The sequence below is a fragment of the Dipodomys merriami genome, unplaced genomic scaffold (genome assembly GCF_024711535.1).
Source record: "Dipodomys merriami isolate MVZ:Mamm:240054 unplaced genomic scaffold, mDipMer1.0.p SCAF_133, whole genome shotgun sequence".
Lineage (NCBI taxonomy): Eukaryota > Metazoa > Chordata > Mammalia > Rodentia > Heteromyidae > Dipodomys > Dipodomys merriami.
In genome coordinates, this window is record NW_027202638.1 from 2,625,411 (window position 1) to 2,645,715 (window position 20,305).

The 20,305-nt window shown below is 41.3% G+C and overlaps 1 protein-coding gene across 1 annotated transcript in view; it reads left to right on the forward strand.

The window, feature by feature from the left end:
• The window catches only part of LOC138825041 (protein inscuteable homolog), a 98,403-nt gene extending 84,495 nt beyond the window's left edge, over positions 1–13,908 (forward strand). Inside the window, exons 9-12 of the mRNA XM_070019393.1 lie at positions 2,874–2,940; positions 6,264–6,419; positions 7,475–7,551; positions 13,385–13,908. Of these exons, the coding sequence (XP_069875494.1) occupies positions 2,874–2,940; positions 6,264–6,419; positions 7,475–7,551; positions 13,385–13,513 (429 nt within the window). The 3' untranslated portion in view covers positions 13,514–13,908. The remainder of the gene's footprint in view (positions 1–2,873; positions 2,941–6,263; positions 6,420–7,474; positions 7,552–13,384) is intronic.
• The last annotated feature ends 6,397 nt before the right edge of the window (positions 13,909–20,305 follow it).

Here is a 20,305-nt window from a genome sequence, read left to right on the forward strand (position 1 = left end):
TGAGAATTCAAGCACTATAGTGAATAGGAGTGGAGAGTTTATATTAAATGCTTTCAACATTTCCCCAGTTAGTATAATGTTAAATACATTTTCACCTGTAGCCTTTATTTTGTAGGGCTAGGAGCCTTCTGTTCTTAGTTTCTTCAGGAATTTTATCATGGGTATGTTTTAAATTTTTTTCTATGGACTCTTCTTAGTGGGAAGCTTTCTCTTGGGGCCAAAATCCCCACTACTAATCAGAAGAGAAAAACGAGAGAGCAATACAAAAAAATAAAAAATAAGTCAGATAAAAATATTGGAAACATCAATTACACCCCCAATAAGTTTAGAAAACAGAGGAGTTAAACTATAAGTTTGAATAAGTATTAAAGCTAAAAATACTAACAACTATATTAATAAAAAAGGAGAAATGGGGAAAAGGAAAAAGAGAAGGAAGATAGCAAAAGTATATAAGATGTAACTATGATAAATAATTGGGGCACGAGTGGGTCACCATTGGCTGAGATCCAGAGGATCATGGCTCAAAAACAACCATGGCAAAAAATGTCTGTGAGATTCCATCTATAAAAGTAACCAACAAAAATTTGTGCTGGCGATGGAGCTTAAGTGGTAGAGTGCCAGCTAAGTGAATAAGCCAAAAATGCATAAGCCCCTGAGTTCAAACTTTGCTACCAGAAAAACAAAACAATGATGGAGAACCTAATAACATAAATAGGCATTTATACTATAAATATGCATAAATACTATATCAAGTCAGGTAAACCAGTTGTCCCTAAAATCCCAGCTGTGGGCCTGGATGCACAAAAACATGTTGCCCCCTTTCCCCTTTACATCACAGTGCATACAAGCATGTTTCAAAAAGGAGACTCAAAGCAGGGTGTAATTGGCATTTATTCAAATTGTGCTTAATTGACTACTTCATCTGCACCTCAGAAAACCACATGGGGTACAGGCTCTGTAAAGAGGAAGTAATTTTCATTAACAGGATCTAAATTAGTCTGACACAAAGACCTACCTGGTGCCTGTGACACAGCTAGTAATTGCCATGTAATGAAGCTGCAGACAAAGGCTTTCTTTTCTTCCTTTTTTACTTTCTTCCTTTCCTCTCACTCTTCCTTCCTCCCTTCCTTCCTCTTCTCCCTTCCTTCATGAATCTGCATATCAAGCAAATGTCTGTTCAGAGAGGCCAAGTTGGTGGTGATTGGAGCGTAGCCACAAACAGCACGGATAACTCAAAAAAAACCTATAATCTGACATGGATTTGGCCTTATGTCTTTCCCTCTTAAGACCACACACTTTATGCATCTTAGGGAACCTTCAGTATATTTGAGGCCTCTTTTCCCTTTGACTCCTTCTACCCAGCCCACAAACACAATCCAAAAATGAGGAGGGGAGCAGAAAAGAATCCTCTAAGAACTGAAACTCTGTTAATTCAATTAGCTTTCTAAAATGCAAATTGTGAGCTTGCTACTCCATTCATAGAGTACTCACTGTTGCAGACTTGACTTCAGGATAATTTCCAGATCTTCCCCCTCTCCTTCTCTTGGCAGTGAACTCTAGTTATACCTACCCACTCTACTGGGGCTGAGTTGGAAGGGCCTGAGCTGGAAAGGGCTGACACACAGAGATGCTGCAGCACCTGGCAAAAGTGGATCTGTCTTCAACCTGTATCTAAGGGAAAACAGAGATAAATGTTCTATTAAGATGACAACCTTTTTCCTTTCCATTTATAAGAAGAAATTATGGATAGTTTATTATCCAGAATGATATGCCAATCTAAAACCAGTTAAAACACAAGACACGTTCTTTCACGGGAAGCATTTCAGTGCTCTCCAGCTTCAGAATTGTCCTCTTGGAGACAGTTACTTGCTGTCTCATCGGTGGAAGCGTGGCTCCCACTTATACCATTCCACAAGCTTGGAGGGAAGTTCTCAGGAATGCAGGTCTGCACCAAGGACAAGTGATTTTATTTTATAATTTTAATGACAATTGTGCATGCTATCTGCTTCTGGGAAGGTGAGTAGTTTTCATACTGAAGCTTGTTTCAGGGCAAGTGTCATGGGTAGTAGTGGTGCTTGGGCGCCCTTTAGAGTCTTGATCCTTTGCTGTTACATTCCATAGTCCCCTTCTATACTATGATGTTGCTGAGCTTCCTGGTATAGTTTATGATACTATAACAAAGGCTGACTGTCCACCTTCTGTCTGTATCCCACTACTGAAGACCCAGTACTTCAATGATAACTGACAAATGATGTGCTTCTATACCACAAGCTTGTAAAGGGCAGCAGAGTAGGTTCTTTCTCATCAGATTCCATATGATACTTGATGCTTGGGGTATAAATCTGCCTCTTATGCATGTTTTCTACTGTGATTTTAGCATGCATTAATTTTGAGTTGGAAGTAAGTATGTGTCAGTATGTATAGGGATGGGGTGGGGGATACGTGTCATAGAGAAAATCTGGAATGAGGAAGCCTCATCCAGAGCTGGGGCAAACTTCCAGGTGGTTATGCCGGCACAGAGGAGCTAGAGGCCTCAGGGTTCTGCCAATTCTCTCTGCATTCAAGGGCTGGGGACATGGCGGGGGGAGGGTGCTACATATATAAATACAGCTGGGCTCCCAAATTCACCAGAGAGATATTGATCTCTCCAATAAGATCCTGGGGTTAGAAGAGGCCCACATCCTAGAACCATGTGCTGACACAAGTCTCTGGGAACTACGCCTGGGTAGCCTGTGAGGATGGAAGAAAATACCATTAAAGCATAGGCAGAAGGACAGTAAGACATGGTGTAGCTCCTAGCTGGCCTGTGTGTAGAGAATAACATATGGATTGTGATACTCATTTTCTGTGTTTATCACTTCTTTTTTTTCCAGATTGTGACTATCTTAGCAAACATGTCTGTTCTGGATCAGTGTGCCTCCGATATCATTCAGGAGAACGGTATGTCTTGAAGGCAGCTCACCATATGGAACATCAAAGTTTAGGGGACTCTGTGACCTAGCGTTTATGGAAACACCTGTGTGTATGTAAATAAGTACATGTGTCTTCGTGTTTTCATGAGAATATCTGTGTGTGCACCTGCATGCGTGCACATGCTTCTGTGCGCACTGAGCCATATATACATGTTTGGTTTCCTGGGCTTAAGTTCTAGTGGGAGACAGCCTATGAAGAAGATAGAGACAGGCTGGGAAGGTGGCTCAGTGGTAGAGCGCTTGCCTCGCATGCATGAGGCCCTGGGTTTGATTCCTCAGCACCACATAAACAGAAAAAGCTGGAAGTGGCGCTGTGGCTCAAGTGGTAGAGTGCTAGCCTTGAGCTGAATTGCCCAGGCCAGAGTTCAAGACCCGTGACTGACAAAAGAAAAAGAAAGAAAGAAAAAGAAAAAAAAAGAAGATAGAGAAGGTCAGATGGGGAAAATAGAGCAGAGAAAGAGGTAACATGTCCAGGGGTGTGTGTGTGTGTGTGTGTGTGTGTGTGTATGTGTGTGTGTGTGTGTGTGCACGTGTGTGTGCGTGTGTGTGTGTGTGTGTGTGTGTGTGTGTGTGTGTGTGTGTGTGATTTTTCGGGTTATAAAGAGAAGGCCAATATTTCATTGTGATCCAAAAAGTAAAAATCTATTCCTACTAAGGCATGCATTCCAGCTTTAAATCATTCCGTTCTTTTTCAATCAGGCCTCAATGGGAAGCTAAAGTGTGTAGAAAAGGGTGAGAGCGAGAGCCGAACAAGGGAGCCTGAGCACCCCAACCTCCTCCTGACAGCATCTCTTTTCCCACTGCTCCCTTGCGTTCCCTTTGTGCTAGGAGTGTTACCAAGGTCCAGGGGAGGTTAGGGACAGGGTTGTTGGCCTGAAAGCTGATCTCACTGGTATCAGTCAGAGGACAAGTTGGCTGCCAGGCAGCTGGGAATAGACCTGGTGTGGTGAGGGCTTCCTGTGATTGGGAAATAAGGGAGCAATTAGCAACCGGTTGGAGACCAGGGACACTAATGAAGCAGAGTGAGGTGGGAGGCTGCCTCTGTTCCTATGATCCCCCCTTCTCTCAGGCTGCCCTGCTATCTTAACAAACATGCACTTCCCCAGCCCCCATCACTCTAGGACTAATTGAAAGACATCATTTTGTGTTAATTTCATGTGATTGAACTAATAATGAGAAACTGCACTGAGCCAGCTGAGGCCACGTGGAGAGGCTGTGTGGTACCATTTGTGTGCTCCTTCTCGAGTGGCTGATAAGAGCAGGTCTCCACTAGCCTGTGTGTCTGATGTTGGAATGTCTGGCATCTGTAGAGGGCTTTATGGTTACAAAGTGCTATTGACTGATTCACTCAGTCCACAGTTACTGACATGTATTGTGTGCCTGGCATTGTGCTGAACAGTAAGGACATAGAGTTAAATAGGACCCTGCCTTTGCTCCACAGGGTTTCCTGGTCTAGACAGAGAGACTGCCTTGGTGAAAGTGGTACTGTAGTAGCAGGGTAACACTGACAATGGAGGAATGCCAATGAGGGAGAATGGCTTGGTGGCTAAGAGTGTGAAAAGCAGAACTTTGTTGTATGTCCTGGTTCTGATTTTTGCTAATAGCAGGGCTTCTTATCCTTTTCTATCTGCAAAATGAGAACTAGCTCAATGCCTGCCTGACAGGGATGATAGGAGGATGACCACAAAACCTGTTAGGTGTGTCTGTCAAGAATAAGCCCTTTGAGCACACGTGTGAGTGTGCATGCATGCATATATGTGTGCTGGGGCTTGAATTCAGGGCCTGTGGTGCACTGTCTCTTAACACTTTCATTCAAGGCTGGCACTCTACTACTTGAGCCACAGCTCTACTTCTGGCTTTTTTTGGGGGGGGTTACTTAATTGGAAATGTATCTCCTAGACTTCCTTCTCTATGCTGGTTTTGGACCTCAATCCTCAAATTTCAGTCTCCTCAGTAGCTAGGATTACTGGTGTGAGCCATTGACACCTGGCAGAAACAATACAGTCTTTTAAGCATTTAACTGAAGGGAATTTCATGAAGGAACTACTTATAACTATTTATAAAAGTGGGGCAGGATTTGAAGAATCAACAGTGGTGGTGACAGAGGCTACTAGAAGCCAGTAGTACTTGGACTGGACAGGGCCAGCCCTGTTGTACAAGTGGACTTCAAGAGCTCATGGTTTGTGTCCCAGGTTGCAAACCTAGATGCTTACCAGATCCAGTCTGATGAAACAGAAAGGGATAAGAAGGACTCAAGCAGGGACAAGACTCATTTCATTAAAAATCATAAGCTTATGCTTCTTAAAGCACAGAAGTATGAGTCGCATGTTTATTAAATATGAGCCTACTTTAATTTAGAAAGTAGTTGTATAGAAATCAGAAAGCTAGATTTTTATGGAAGTCTCCAAACTTGCAGACAACAAAAATTTAATTTTTTAAAAAAGTAATGTGCGGTTTAAAAAAAGCAAACATATCTTTGGGTTATGGTTTAAATTTGGCAGGTACCACTGAGTCCTTAGAATGGCTCACACAGAACAGAACTGGACTTTTGCTATAAACCCTCAGAAATGGAACCACTTAGACCAATGAGAGCAAAGGACATCCCTTGCAGAAAGAAAGGGCAGGCAAAGGCTGCCCTTGGCTATGGTATGTGGACTAACTGGAGGACAGGTCTGGTTTGGAGAGACATGGTGGTAAGCTTCTCAGCAAACTGAATTCAAACCTCAATCTACATTCTTGAGTCACTCTAAAGCATTTGATTTAGTAGTGGTCCAACTTGGGCATTAGGGTTACCTTTGTCCATGGGACTCATCCCCTCTGGAACTATAAAGTATCATCAGAGCATCAGAGGCAAAGAGGTGATGGGTGGTACCCAATTCTCTGAGTGCCAGTACCAGCTCCCACCCATTGTGGCACAGGGAAAAAATGCTTTCCCTCTCACTGAGTCTCAACATGTATTTATAACAGTAGTACCTACTTCTTGAGGTTATTAGGAGGTTTGAGAAGTTGTGCATTTATTGGGCATTTAGCACAGCAACCACAACACATATAAAATAAATAACAGCATTAGAAAATGAGGATGTGTTCCAGATGTCTTCTCCAAGTATGGTGTATGAAATAAGACACACAAAATGGAGTAGAAGAAAAGAGGTGGCCTTGTCCAGTTTATATTCCCTTGAATGGGATCTCTTCTAAGGCTTTTCTTGACCCCTGTGGGCATCTGTCCAGCTAGCCCCAGGGGTAAGTCTCTTTGTTGAAGTGGACACCAATTGTTCATTGTTTTCTGCTCAGGGGTCCAGCTCATCATGGGTATGCTCTCTGAGAAGCCAAGGTCTGGAACACCTGCTGAAGTAGCAGCTTGCGAGAGAGTCCAGCAGAAAGCTGCAGTGACCCTGGCCCGTCTCAGCCGAGACCCAGCTGTGGCCCAGGAAGCCGTGCGCCTCAGCTGTAAGTGATGCTAGCTGTGGTTGAGTGGAGTGGGGAGCTTCTGGATGGTAGCAGCTCTAGACTGGCTCTGGACATAGGGCTGGCTGGGGTGAACTCCGTTCTCTGAGTGCTGAGAAAATTCTGGTTTAGAGGGTCTAGTTTGTAACCTGGGGCTGAGGAAAGAGAGGCCTAGAGAGGTAAAAGTTGGCCATAACAATGACTCACTTTCAGCTTCCTTGTTAATTTGGACCCCGTTCTTTCCTTCCTGCTTTTTATTTATTTATTCACTTATGCAGCGAATTTATCTCCTCAGCTATTTACTTATTTACTCATCTGTTCATTTACTCATTAAAGAATTCATTATGTTTACTGTCTGTTATTTTATTCACTAATTCAATCATTAACCATTAGTCACTTTTTACCCCACAAATATTTTCAAGGCACTCACTTAATGCTAGTTTCTTTACAGTATCAGGTATATAACAGACTCATTGGGATGACGATATGGAAAAACAATATCTGCACTTGAGTATCATACAAATGATACTCAAAGCACTTTTGGCAGACAAGAAAAGTAGATCATGTTACTCTAAGTGGTCAGAGAATATTTTAACAATTCTTCACTCTGGTTGGTGGTAACCTTTTCTCAGTAAAGCCCTAGAAAACATTACTAGAGTCTGTCATTAACTATAATTTTAGCTCCAATATATTTTCTGACTGAAATAGGCAATCAATATATTATACACAATATATTTTATTAATGTATTAATATGATATGTAAATATGTATCTGTCATGTGCTGGTAAAATTAAAATACTAACTAGAAGTTCCTTTTTAGAGAGATAGCCTATATCTCTACTGTGACTTATCAAAGTTTTTGTCAATGCCACTTGTGGATTTGGTTTTGATGCTCTAGCTCTTCCTGCCCTTGATTAGATTCTTTTCACAGCTGAGTAAGTAGAAAATCACTACCATGTACTCCTCAGAATGATTGGGGGACGATGCAGGTCTTGTGTGTAAGACAGGGCGTGTGCTTCCCCTACCCAGGCCTGAAACTCTTGCTGTGTCTTGCACAGGTATGTCCCGTCTTATTGAGCTCTGCAGATCCCCATCAGAGAGAAACAGCAGCGATGCTGTGCTTGTGGCCTGCCTGGTGAGTTTCTCGGTCTGCCCCCCGGCTTTCCAATGGCCTTTGACATTACAGAGCAGAGGCTGGGAGAGCTGGCTATGCTCTAGTTGGCTTTGGTATACTTCAACCACTCTCTGAATGTTTTAACCTGCATCTTTAAGATGGTGAGTATTACAGTGCTTCTTTCTCCTAATTAATAAAATTGTGACAAAAACTATATGAGGTCATATATGTGAAAGATGAGGATTGAGAGACTGTCTCACGATCCTACCACTACAATTTTAGTAAACTTTTCTGTTCTGGGGAATCTTATCAACACAGCACAGTCAGAGTTGTTAGCTTTGAGATGCTGCTAGATGGTGAACTGGCATTTTGAACCTTACAGGACATAGGAACCAGAGAACATGGGATCCAGCATATAGCTATCTCCTGCCTAGCCTAAAGTGGATATTGTAAGAAAAACCTCCTTTTTCTCCTAGGAGAAACCTCTGTACTGGGTTCTCCCAGCATTGCATAGCTCTATCACCTTTTGTGGGCTAAGAGGGGAAGGAACTTGCCAGGATGGGGAAGATTATTCAACTGTTCACTGGGATTTTTACCTTGAACCTAAGCAAATGCATCCTGAGAGGTTCCCACCCAACTTCCGGATGGTAGGAGTCCCCCAGGAACTAATCAACAGTATGTCTATATACTTCTCCTTATGGGACTGTACGGAGTACCCGAGCAGAACATCTGAGTAGCCTCTATCAAGTAGCAGGGAATTCATTGGATAAACAGGGCTGTTGAACTTTCAGAAGAGAGTACCAGATCATTTGTCTTCATTGGACACAGGAAGAGGTAATGAATCTCAAGGTCTTTCCAGCTGTGTCACAGTAAAGCCTTCTCCTCATCTTACTTTAATTGAGCTCATTTTATTTATGGGAGTTTCTGATGGCGCTTGTAGAAACAACAGGCATCACATACACACACACACACACACACACACACACACACACACACACACACACACACACACACACACACACACACACACACACACACACACACACACACACACACACACACAGACCTGTCCTGGTTTTACATTAGTGAGCTGTGTGACATAGAGCAAGGTAAAGTGTTATACATTTTATTCAGTAAGCATTTACTGGATGACTTTATTCGTCAGTTATGCTTCTAAGCTATGGGGATGTGGCTATGGAAAAAATGTCAGACTAGTTGGTTAGTGGCTTTCATTCTGGGAAATATAGGATGATCTTAACATGTTTTGTGCCTTTAGACCTCTGGTGAAGTTGATGGACTTCTCAGAATTTTTTTTTTTTGGGTCCGATTGTGGGGCCTGAACTCCGGGCCTGCGCTCTGTCCTTCAGCTCTTCAGCTCAAGGCTAGTGCTCTCTACCACTTGAGCTATAGCGCCACATCCAGCTTTTTTCTTTTTGCTTATGTGGTGCTGAGGAATTGAACTCAGGGCCTCATGCATGCAAGGCAAGCGCTCTACCACTGAGCCACCTTCCCAGCCCCTCAGAATATTTTTTAAATGCATGAAATAAAATAGGTAGAACTAAATAAAAAAGGAATCTGGTTATATTAACACAAATTTTCAAATATTTAAACACATGACATTTTTAACATGTGTTCTTTTTAATGGCTGTAAATGATATTTGTATGTTCAATGTGTGTGATGGGATATGAAAATATTTGTGACATCTGCTAACAAGGCCAGAGGCTGCTAAACGTTCATGGTATGCTGCTACATTCACGATGGAAGAAAATGCTAAGTTTCAATTTGAAGTTAGCGAAGATAAAGATGGAATTTCTTCTCATTCAAGATCAGTGAAATATAGGGAAATCTGTAGCTGACAAAATTGTGATTGTTTGCCCTGACTGCCATTATTTTCACCACTCTGGCACACACAGATACTTATGGGTAGACTGAGGAACGCCAGTGGCTTGGAAAGTACTTGGGAAACTTGAACTTCTTTTTAGATGCGAGATTCTTATGGTGGTCATTTACAGTTAGTTTGACGATGAGCACACAGTAGGATTCAGCCCCTATATTGAATCACTGGAGGGACTTCCCAGGGAAAGGGGATGCCATTTATCCTAGTAGCTGAGTTGGCAGATGCTGAAGAGAGCCCCTTCCTTCCTAATGCATCCTCCATGTGGCTGCTAGAATCTTCCATGTTCCCCACTATCTTCAAGTTGCTATCTACCCACTTAGCCCTCCCCCACAGAGTGGCTGTGGTCTTTTCCTGAAGTCTGAAGGCCTGACCAATATGCCTAGCTCCTGTCCCACTCTGTCAGGCTACAGGTTTTCTACATAACACCTTCTCCCTTCATACAAGAAATGTCTTCATACAACTCCGTTTTTTAAAACCCTACTCATCCTTCATGGGTGAGACCCAAATCCATGAACGAGTTTTCCAGAATTCCTGTTTGGTGCAGACAAGGAGTTCAGAGTACTTACCTGGTTCCTTTGCTTCTAGATTTTGTCTTACCTAGCTATATATATCTTCGAGGCTCTTAGAATTCAAACACATTCAGCTATTCAACTCTGGAGACTTGAGCATTTTGACCAGACCGTCTTTGTTTCGTGCCATAGTCTTTTTTTTTTTCCTGTTTTCTCATTGCTCCATCTCACTATTTTGACTCATGATGGAGGATTTATTTCCTTTCAAGTTCTAGCTTGGAAACTTCTGAGGTTCCAAGAGATTCCTTCTTTCAAATTCTAGCTGGGAACCTTCCTAGCTCTTTGGAGTTCCATAGTAACTTAAATGTGATCACTGCCTGATCTTGGGATTCTCAGAGTTGGCCCCTGCTTCTGGACACCAGTGTTGACTTGGGGGTGGGGGGCGGAGGTGTCTATGGTGTAGCCCAGAAGTAATCCAACACTGGCAGGTAGTTTCTAGGCTGATGACAAGGGTGCCGCTTGTGGCCTGGCAGATGGAGTTGGGAGCTGCCTTTTGTGCTTTTTTTCCAGGCCTTTTCACAGTCTCAAAGGCTGTCTTCAGGTGGGGGTAGGGCATTTCAATTATTGTCTCCTGTGTCTGGGAAAGTGGCAGTGCAGATTGCCTCTCGCAAACAGAATTGATTTTTCCTTAATGAAGCAGCTGTCAGTGTGGTAGTGGGCTGTTTAATACTTGGGTGTTTTGGACTGTCTTAGGAATGAGATTCTGAGATGACTGTCTGTTAACCCTCCCAGCAAAGTGGAGAGAACAAGGCTTTGGAATAATACAGAGTTGGGACATTGAATCTGGGGTGCTTTGAGTTGACTGGGGTTCATGTTAAGAAGACTTTCTGGGGATCCTGGGAAGATGTAAGCAACTATTCCCTTTCTGTTTCTTTCTTCCCTCCTCATCTTCCCTCCTTCTCTTCTTTCCTTCTTCCCTCTCTCCTCCCTTCCTCCCTTCCTTCTTCTCTTTCTTCCCATCCTTCTTTCTGGGATTATTTCCTCTTTTAGGTTGCTCTTGTTTTCTTCCTCTCCTTCTTCTTATGTTTCTCATATGTCTCTCCCCACCTCTACTTCTTCCTTTCCTCCCTTCTTCTTCTCCTCCCTCTCTTCTAGCACCCATCCTCCCTAAGACCGTGTTCTCTCTCTCCTTGTCAGTACTTTTCTTTTTACTTCTCCATCTCCCTTGTATGCCTGATTTCTTTCAATAGGTTCATCTCTGTCTCCATTTTAATATCTTCTTCCTGTTTGGTTCCTATATTTTTGCTCTTTTTCTATGTACTCTCTGTCTGCCTGTTTTTATCTGTCTCTGTCTCTCTCTGTCTGTCTGTCTGTCTCTCTCTCTCTCTCAGTAGCACTACAGTATCTCAGAGCCTCACATTTTCTGGGCAGGTACTCTACTTTTACCTCACACCTCCAGTCCCTTTTGCATGTTGTTTATTTTTTAGCTAGGATCCTTTTTTTTCCACTTGAGGGCATCAGACATTGATCTTCTACCTGTGCCTCCCATGTACCTAGGATAAAAGCTGTATGCCATCACGCTTGGCCTCAGTTGCTCTCTTGATAGACCTAGTTTCTATTTTTTAAAGCTCTTTTTGTACTTCTCCACTTTACTTTTACCCATGATTATGCAAAATGCATGGACATCCTTTGTAGTCTTATGTTCAGAATGCTACTGATTCCATTTTCACTTTGACTTCTCAGGGAAAATAGGATTATTGTCTTCAGCTGGGGCCAAGAGAAATCAGAAAGTTCTATGGAGTTCAGCCTCTGTTGGCCTTGGTATAAGTCAGGCCCCAAGAGAAGCAAGACATACTAGTCTAACAATCAGGGGAAGCTACTTCTTGTCATGAATGTCTCATACCTGCTCATGTACACAGAGACACATGATCTTTGTCCTTGATCTAGGTTAGATATGACACCTATGATTCCAAAACCACCTCAAACAATGCTCTCTTTCACTTCCTTAGCCTGATTTCTCTTGCTTTGTTCTCAATAAAACATTAGCTCATGTTCTAGGATTGTAACATCCTTTCTAGGTAGGGATGGTTGCTCTGGAGGTAAATGCAGGACTACTTTCTCTTTTCTGAGCCTGTTTTCTTATCTATAAAGTGTGGAGATCATGATACCCTTTAGCATCAAGTAGGGATTGAATTGAGATACTATGTGGCATTCTCTTCTTTGTTCTGCCTTTCTAGATATTCTACCAAACGTTCTTTTTTTCTATGGTGGGCAAGGAAGGGGCTGCCCATCTCCTGTTGTGTGTTTCAGGAAGAGAGAAGGAATTCATGTCCATCCAGTGCTTCTTTTGTTTTGACTCACTTTACTGCTGTATAGTGCTAGGCAGCTGGCAGCTCCAATTTATAGTTTCAGATACTTGGCTTCAGGTTTAAAGCACATCATTTTTTCATTTCTTTTTGGAAAGTGGGTTGACACCTGTGCTGCATGTTATAGATATAGAGACATATGAAATAAAATTTCTACCTTTGAGAAGCTCGAAGTCTAGTCTGAGAAAAACCTTACAGCCAGTTACAACAAAGTGTGAGAAAGTTGAGGTCAGTCCAGGAACTCTGGGTATAGGTAGGGTGAAGGTCAGACTTTCTCTGTATCCAGAGAAGGCTTTTCAGGGGGAGTGACAATGAATGAATGCATCTGCTAGCTAGAAAAGTGTAGGGGGTGTTTCTTTTTCCCTAGGAAGTGTCAGGGCACATGGGAATTAACTATTAGGGTGGGCAGGAAAGATGTTCATTTTGCTCTTACCTCTCTGCTTTTCAGCAGCCTTTGTTGGATTTGAATTTCTCATTGGCAGAATCCCTATATATCTGTCTCTGTGTTCTCCATTTCTTCTTTCCTTTATATCCTATAGTTCACTGTACAAGGCCTTGCTGCATTTATAAATGGAATAATGAATAAATATAATAATATAATGAATACAAATAATAAGTAGTTGAATCAGTGAAAAACCCCTGGTGCTCCAAGTTCATTTCAGAGACTAGGAAGTAGTAATGTCATTTCATAGATGTTTCTAGAAGTCCCAGTTTCTAGGAAGAACATATTTTTGACTTCCATATGTCATTAAGTTGATGAGATCCTTAAAATGATAGATCTTTAAAATGACCAGTTTCCTAAAATGACTGAAAAACCAAGACAACAAAACAGTTAATAAGGAACTTTTTGGTGACATCTGTCATAGTGAGTGACCAAAATGCAAATGAAACGAAGTAACCATGTGATAGGTTAAACAGGTGACTGAAATGGTCACTTAGGTATCATGTGACCAAGATGGTCAGTCAGCTCAAATTGTCTGGTTAATGCCCAACTTCGTAAAATGTCTCTTAGGGCACTGAAGGAAATACATGCCTCTCAGTCGGTGGGACCGACTTGTGTTCTCTTGTGTTCTCTCTCTAGGCTGCTCTGCGGCGATTGGCTGGGGTCTGCCCTGAAGGCCTCCAGGACTCTGACTTCCAGCAGTTGGTCCAGCCTCGCCTTGTGGACTCCTTCTTACTCTGCAGCAACATGGAGGAGAGTTTTGTGTAGTGAATGTAGGATAGGAAAGGCACTCAGTTCTCTGTACTCGGGTACCCTCTGAGCATACACCTGTGCACACCTTTGATCTCACACCAGCTCCTTATTTATATGTAACTTATTTTTACACAAGAGAAATCTATCAACATCATGAAATAGTAAGTGGTCCTTGGGAATCTTTTCTGTTTTTCTTTTTGACTTCTGTGGCTTTTCAGTTGCAGATGTTGAAATGCATAATAGCTAATATGACAGATTGTCATGGGTGATTTCACTTCATCTTGTTTTCTCTGCTCTCACTATATAATCTTGCCTGATTTTTAAAAAATTTTCAACCAGAATATTTTAACTGCCCAGCATTTTTTAAAAGTTAGACTTGTTTTTTTTCTAAGTATTTAAAATGAATTTCACAGTTGGACAGAATATAAATATAAAAGGAAAGGTTTTTCTTTCTTTAATAAAGGGAATAATGCAAAATGTGTCTTGGGTCTTTCTGATTAACTTGTATCTTTAACTTCTTGATTTCCAAGGTTTCATGCATCAAACATGTTTCCATTTATTAAAAGTGCATAGAGCATTGTCATTTTTAATGGTTGTGTAAATGGGGCTCGTTCTGAGTGATTTAATGAGAAATCAGGATGCGTTCAAAACGTGTTTTCAGAAATACCAGAAACTCAGCTTCTTTTGGCTCCTTTGCCCTGTGTAGAATCTTAAGATAAGGCTTTGTTGAATGATTCCTCTGCAGCAGGTAAGTTTGGAAGCTGGCATGTGCTGGATGGAGCTGGCTCATTAAGGGCAAGTTTTTATTCCACCTCTGTCTAGTGATCTCATGTTGGTAGCTCGAAGTTGGTGTTAGTGAGAGTATTTATTATTAATAGGCAGGTACTACAGTCAGGGCTTTTTAAAATTTCTTCAGAAAGCTGGTTTTCCAGTATCACTGCTTGGAAGTATCACAGATCTATGAACTCTTCTAAGAGTTTTAATGCCATTGTACTGTGATACGGTCTTCTATAATCCAGGATATATTTCTTGAGTTCCTAAGTACCTATCTAAATAAATTAACCTAATGTATCTGGTCCTGAGGTAAGTATCTAACATATTATCTTACCTATTTCTTATTATAACATGATAACTAATATTGTCAAATATATTGCTATCTGTGATCATAATACTAAATCACTGGATGAAGGTCATGAGCTAGTAGTACTAGGACCTAAACTTGGCAAGATCTATTACCAGGTCCCTTACTCTGCAGTCCTACATAGAAAAGTAACGATGATAATAATGATAGAAGACAGTTGTATGGCTGTATTCACCACATTGTGCACTTGTTTTTTAATCCTCTTATATATTGACCTATGAATATACAATAATGCTTAATACCATATATTATTTATTCAGTTCTTTTACTTCTCTATGAGTTAGCTATCATCCATTTCACAAATTTACTTCTTCAAGTTGCTAAAATGGCAGGTGCACACCACCAGACCCAGATATTGTGTTTTTCTAGCAGCAGGCACACAGTACTGCATCCAGCCATTGGTTACAATAAGTTCTCCAATCTTTTTATTTTCCTCCTCAGGCTGGTCTTGGACCATGATGCCTTGATTTCCAGCTCTCTACTAGAATTATAGGCCTGAGGCACTATGCCTAGCTTTTTTGCTTTTTCAATTTTTTTTCAATAATGTCTCATGGTTTTACCTAGAATATCTTCAGTGATGATCTTTCTGCTTATACCTTACCCCTCCATGTAGCTGGAATCACAGGTACATATTATCATACTCAGCTCTTCTTACCTTTTTTTCCCCAACCAGTGCTTCTCATTAGCTAATCATCAACTCAATGATGGAATCCTTAGGAAACAACTCCTTTATGGGATAGTAGAAGATAAGAGAAGAGAGCCTATCTGAGTGTGTGTTAGCATCTGTCAGTCCTCATTTACCAACTACTCACCACTCTCATGTAAATGAGGCAACGAGGCATCTAGAGCTCAACGTATACCCTCCTGACTTCACCTTTCACGTCTATAACTGTGCCAGCCCCCAGTTATGACAGAGCAGTGTCCTCAGTGATGGCAAGTGCTAGAATCCGAAGGTTGATCGGACAATTATCACTCAATTTTAACTTCAAGGAGGAAGCATTTAAAAGGGAAACTAAAGAAAATGCCCGTTACTCAGCAAAAGAGACCATATTTCTTGCTTAAATTTCCATGCCCTTTGAGATTTCTGCATAGATTAAGGAGATCTTGGAACACTAGTTATTAAAAAAAAACAATTTTCTCTTTAGTTTTTAATAAAGAATAGACAAGGAATATCTGTCTGTGGGAGCCAAGAGTCTATTCAAAAGCACGGGGACATAAAATGATGTCACTTCAACTTCCATTGTCAGATCCTCAGAGAGATGGTCCTGTCCTCTGAGGACCTGTAGCCTCCTCTTGTCTTGTCTGCACCTGTGTTAGGCCTCAGAATAATGACCATCCCCTCAACAATGTCTTTTTGTAATACCCATAAATGCACAGCACAAAGAGATGATGTTACACCTAAAGGAAAATCTATTAATAAAAGGAAGTGAACAAGAAAAGGGAATTGGACACACAATGGACTCGGGGAAAGGTTTAAAGGGCCTTTTCAAAAATGAAATTTTTTTTCAGTAAAGCAGAACTTGTGATTCAGTTTAAAGAAGGAACAAAAGGATGATGTCAGACTCTGGATAGCATTTACAGTTATAGTCCACAAAAGATGGGAACATATCCCCTTTTCTTTCTCAGGCTGGGCTAAATAGAGCCTTGCAGGATGACACAAGTCAGCCTTCATTGGGGAAACTGTCAAAGTTCCACTAATTTTAAAATGGCCTTGGAGCATAGAGTGCATGCATGCTACATAGATGAGCACCTTCTGGGCTTCTGGGATGATGAGACAGGAAGTCAAAACAGAGATTCTGGAATAATGCATCTCCTCTGGGACTCAGAACAAGGGAGACTTGAAGCAGCTATTCCTGAATTCAGTGATTCTGAATGGAACCATTTTCCCTGTAATACTTCTCATTCACACCCTTGTTCATTGGGTAACATTGCCACTGACACTCTCCATTACAGATGAGGGAATTGAGGTTTGGCCAAGTTAAGTAATATTCCCAAAAGTAAACAGTTAATTTGCATTAGGGATTATACTCACATCTTTGTCATTACAGGCTAATTAGGGAGAATGCAGGAACTTAGTACCAGACATTTACTAGAAGGTAGACAGAGCTCAAGGCCTTTGTAGAGCCATCATCCTCCAGCAAACGTGGCTATTTGCTGTTTTCTTGAGAAAGAAAGGTAAAAAAAAGGAGTGGGCACTGAGATTATCTCTGATTTTAGACTGGAAGGTGATGAGTTAGTGTTGGAGCCCATAAAAACTGTGTATCATAGTAAGGAAAGCTGCAAATTGAATCCTAGCCTACCACTTACTGTGTGATCTTGAGCCTATCTCACTGTTCCTTGGTTGTCTTGTCTCTAACATGGCATGATGATAGTGGTTTTGTCAGAGTTGCTATGAGAATTAAATGTGTTAATACCCGGAAAAGGCTTAGAGTAGTGCTTAATGGCAAGTGCTTGATGAATATGGCTCAATTCAAGTCCAACAAATGATACCTTTGCATCTATTCAGATCAGTTCTGTGAGGAATTTTCAGAGCATCTTGACTCATCTGTACATCCAATACCTAGGGGTAGAAAGACAGCTTAAAATTCATGAGCAGGGCAACGTTTGTCCAAGAATAAAAAGTTACTGTCAGTATAGCTGCGGTATTTGAGTCCTCACTGTGCCGGGCCCTAAAACAAGTACCTATAACAATACTGCCAAGAGCTTATTACTTATCCCTTTGGGCAAAGAAAGAAACTGAGGCTCAGAGAGACTATATCTTTCCCAAGATCACACAGCTAGTAGTAGGGGACAGGATTGGGCCAGAGCCCAGGCACTTGGTACATTGACATTTCACTGGATTTATGTGCAGATAACCTCAAATATCATGTGTAATCTTATTTTACAAGATCTTTAAGTAGTTGTACAAAAGCGTTTTAATTTCAATGTATTAGTGCAATGTACCTTAATCAATGCCACCCCTTTCATTCTGTGTAATCTTTTCATTAGGTCAATATTTCATTCCCAGAGAAATTCAGAATAATTCCTAGTCAACACCAGTAAAGTATCTAAGTTAGGCATGTATTATTCTGGTTTCAGGGTTAATCACTAAAAAAATCAAAGTGGATGCCAGAAAACATTGGTTCCATTTTAAAAGCACCAATGGCCTGGCAGAGCAATTGTGCTAAAATTTCTCTTTGTTAAAGATTTCCAGGGATCCCTTCGTAGAGGTTCTATTTATGTCCATCATTTTGTTGTTACCTTCACTGTAATTTTTATTCAGATTTCTTTAAAATTTTATTAATAAAGTTTTTTATTATGAAAATATCATGCAGAAGGGTTACAATTACATGAGCAAGGTAATGAGTACATTTCTTATCAAGCCTTGTTGCCTCCTCCTTTGTTTCTCCTTACCAACCCTGCCCTCCCATCTCCTCCCCACAACTCTCCCTACCCGCCAAAGATGTAAAGTTCATTTTTTGCCATAACGTCTTGTACATCTCATTGTTGCAATGGGTCAACCTGTATCCCTATTTAAACATTTTGTTTTCTTTTTTGAATTTTAATTTTTTTATTGTGAAAATACTGTACAGAGGGATTACAATTACATGGGCAAGATAATGAGTACATTTCCTATCAAGCATTGTAGCCTCCTCCTTTGTTTCCCCTTCCCATCCTCCCTCACCCCCCACCAAAGTTGTAAAGTTTGTTTTCAACATAACAATATGGAACCAACCCAGATGCCCCTCAGTAGATGAATGGATCAAGAAAATGTGGGATATATACACAATGGAATTCTATGCTTCCATCAGAAAGAATGACATTGCCCCACTTGTTAGGAAATGGAAAGGCTTGGAAAAAATTATATTAAGTGAAGTAAGCCAAGCCCCCCAAAAAATAGGTCCCATGGTTTTCCCTTATTTGCAATATCTAGTATATGTCTGAGTCAAGCAGAAAAGGTCAGATAATGTGATGTTAGGGAAATGAACCCTAAGATATGTACTCAAATGTTTTTTTCCTTTCATGCGATTGTTTCTAACACATTTATAAGATTATTTCTTTGTTGCTTTGTATGTCCCTCCCCCATAGTATAACCCCTGCTTTCACTATATTTGATGTCGGTATAATTTGTGGAGGGGAAGGGGAAAAACAAGTCGTTTAAATTGGGATACAGGTGGACCCATTGCCACAATGAGAAACATTTTGTTTTCTTATATAGATTCAGCAATGCTGCATGATTGCTGAAAGCAGAAATTAGAGGATACTTTTATTTGTATATGATTGTGTGTGTGTGTGTGTGTGTGTGTGTGTGTGTGTGTGTGTGTGTGTGTGTGTGTGTGTGTGTGTGTGTGTAGGAAGGGAGGGAGGGAGAGTGAGAGGAAAAGAGAGAAAGAGCAAGAGACAGATTGAGATTTGGGTCCCTCAGAGAAAAACAATGGAATCCAGTAGAAATCCACAGAAATGTCCATAAAAATCGATTTCCTTATTTCACAATTTTGATATCAGACAGAAATAAGAATCTTGTCAGTTTTCCTACGCAGTTATCGTGGCATTTTCTTTAGGTTCCTTGTTCTCCCTTCTGTATTGTCATAGCTTACCATCAACAATTGAATAGACAGTTATCTTTTTGGTACAGGCCATGGTATCTGTGGCTAGCAGCTTGGCGTCACTTTGCTAGTAGATGCGATCTCTAGATTTCTGCCCTTAGCGAAGGCTATAAAAAGAGCCCCACTCTGCAGGTGTGTCTGGTCCCACTGCCATCATCTTGTTGGTGTTTTCATTGAAGCCACACATGCCTTGAAAAACAGGGCAGGGAACGGATGCTAATTTTAATGGATTTATTTATTTTTTTCTTTTTAAGACCTCACCACGTTAAAACTTAGCAATGAATCTATCTATACCCCTGAAGAACTTCTGAAGTTCCAAGACTATCGTGGGAGTTCCATTGAGGTGATTTGTCTGGAGAACACATCACAGTATCCAGCATTTTGGCACTTTCGCGGGGCGGCTCTGGAGAAAATTCCTAAATCTGAGTAAGATGTTAACAGTTCTATGACACAGGCAAAGAAAGTGGAGGTCTCGCCTTAAAATTCACATCCAACTTCCTTTTCCTACTTCCAGAAAGCAAATCTCTGACTTTCCTACGTAGCGGTCAACCTCTTCCTCCAGGATTGCTCCTCAGGAAGGCCCCTTGCACCCTCCATGCTGAGAGTGCTGTCAGTCTTTACTTTCTCTTAGAACTTTCCAGGGAGGCCATTTCCTTGGTTCTTTGATGGCACCTGAGTTTGATGCCTTGCAGAGTCTTCGGATGTGCTGCTGAGTCTTCCTCTCCTCTCCACATGAGTCCATACCTTCTGCCTCAAAGATCAAGACTTCTATCACTTTGCCAACTGTCAGGACGACCATGGCTGAAATTCTGCGCAGGGAGACTAGATGAGCAGATGAAGCTGCTGGCTACTCACTGCAGGAGGTACTGAGAACCTTCCAGCAGCCTTCAGGTTATTCTTTAGCTGTCATTTGTAGGTTGGCTGCTCACAGTGAATCTGGATCAAAGGACAGAGGGCTCGGTCTCCTCAAAGACCAGTCCAAGAGAGCCTGAGAGAGGGTCCCATACCTGCTTCCTAATGGCTTTTCACTCTAGCTTAGCATATTCAGCTATCGTGCCGAACTGAAATTTTAAAACTTAT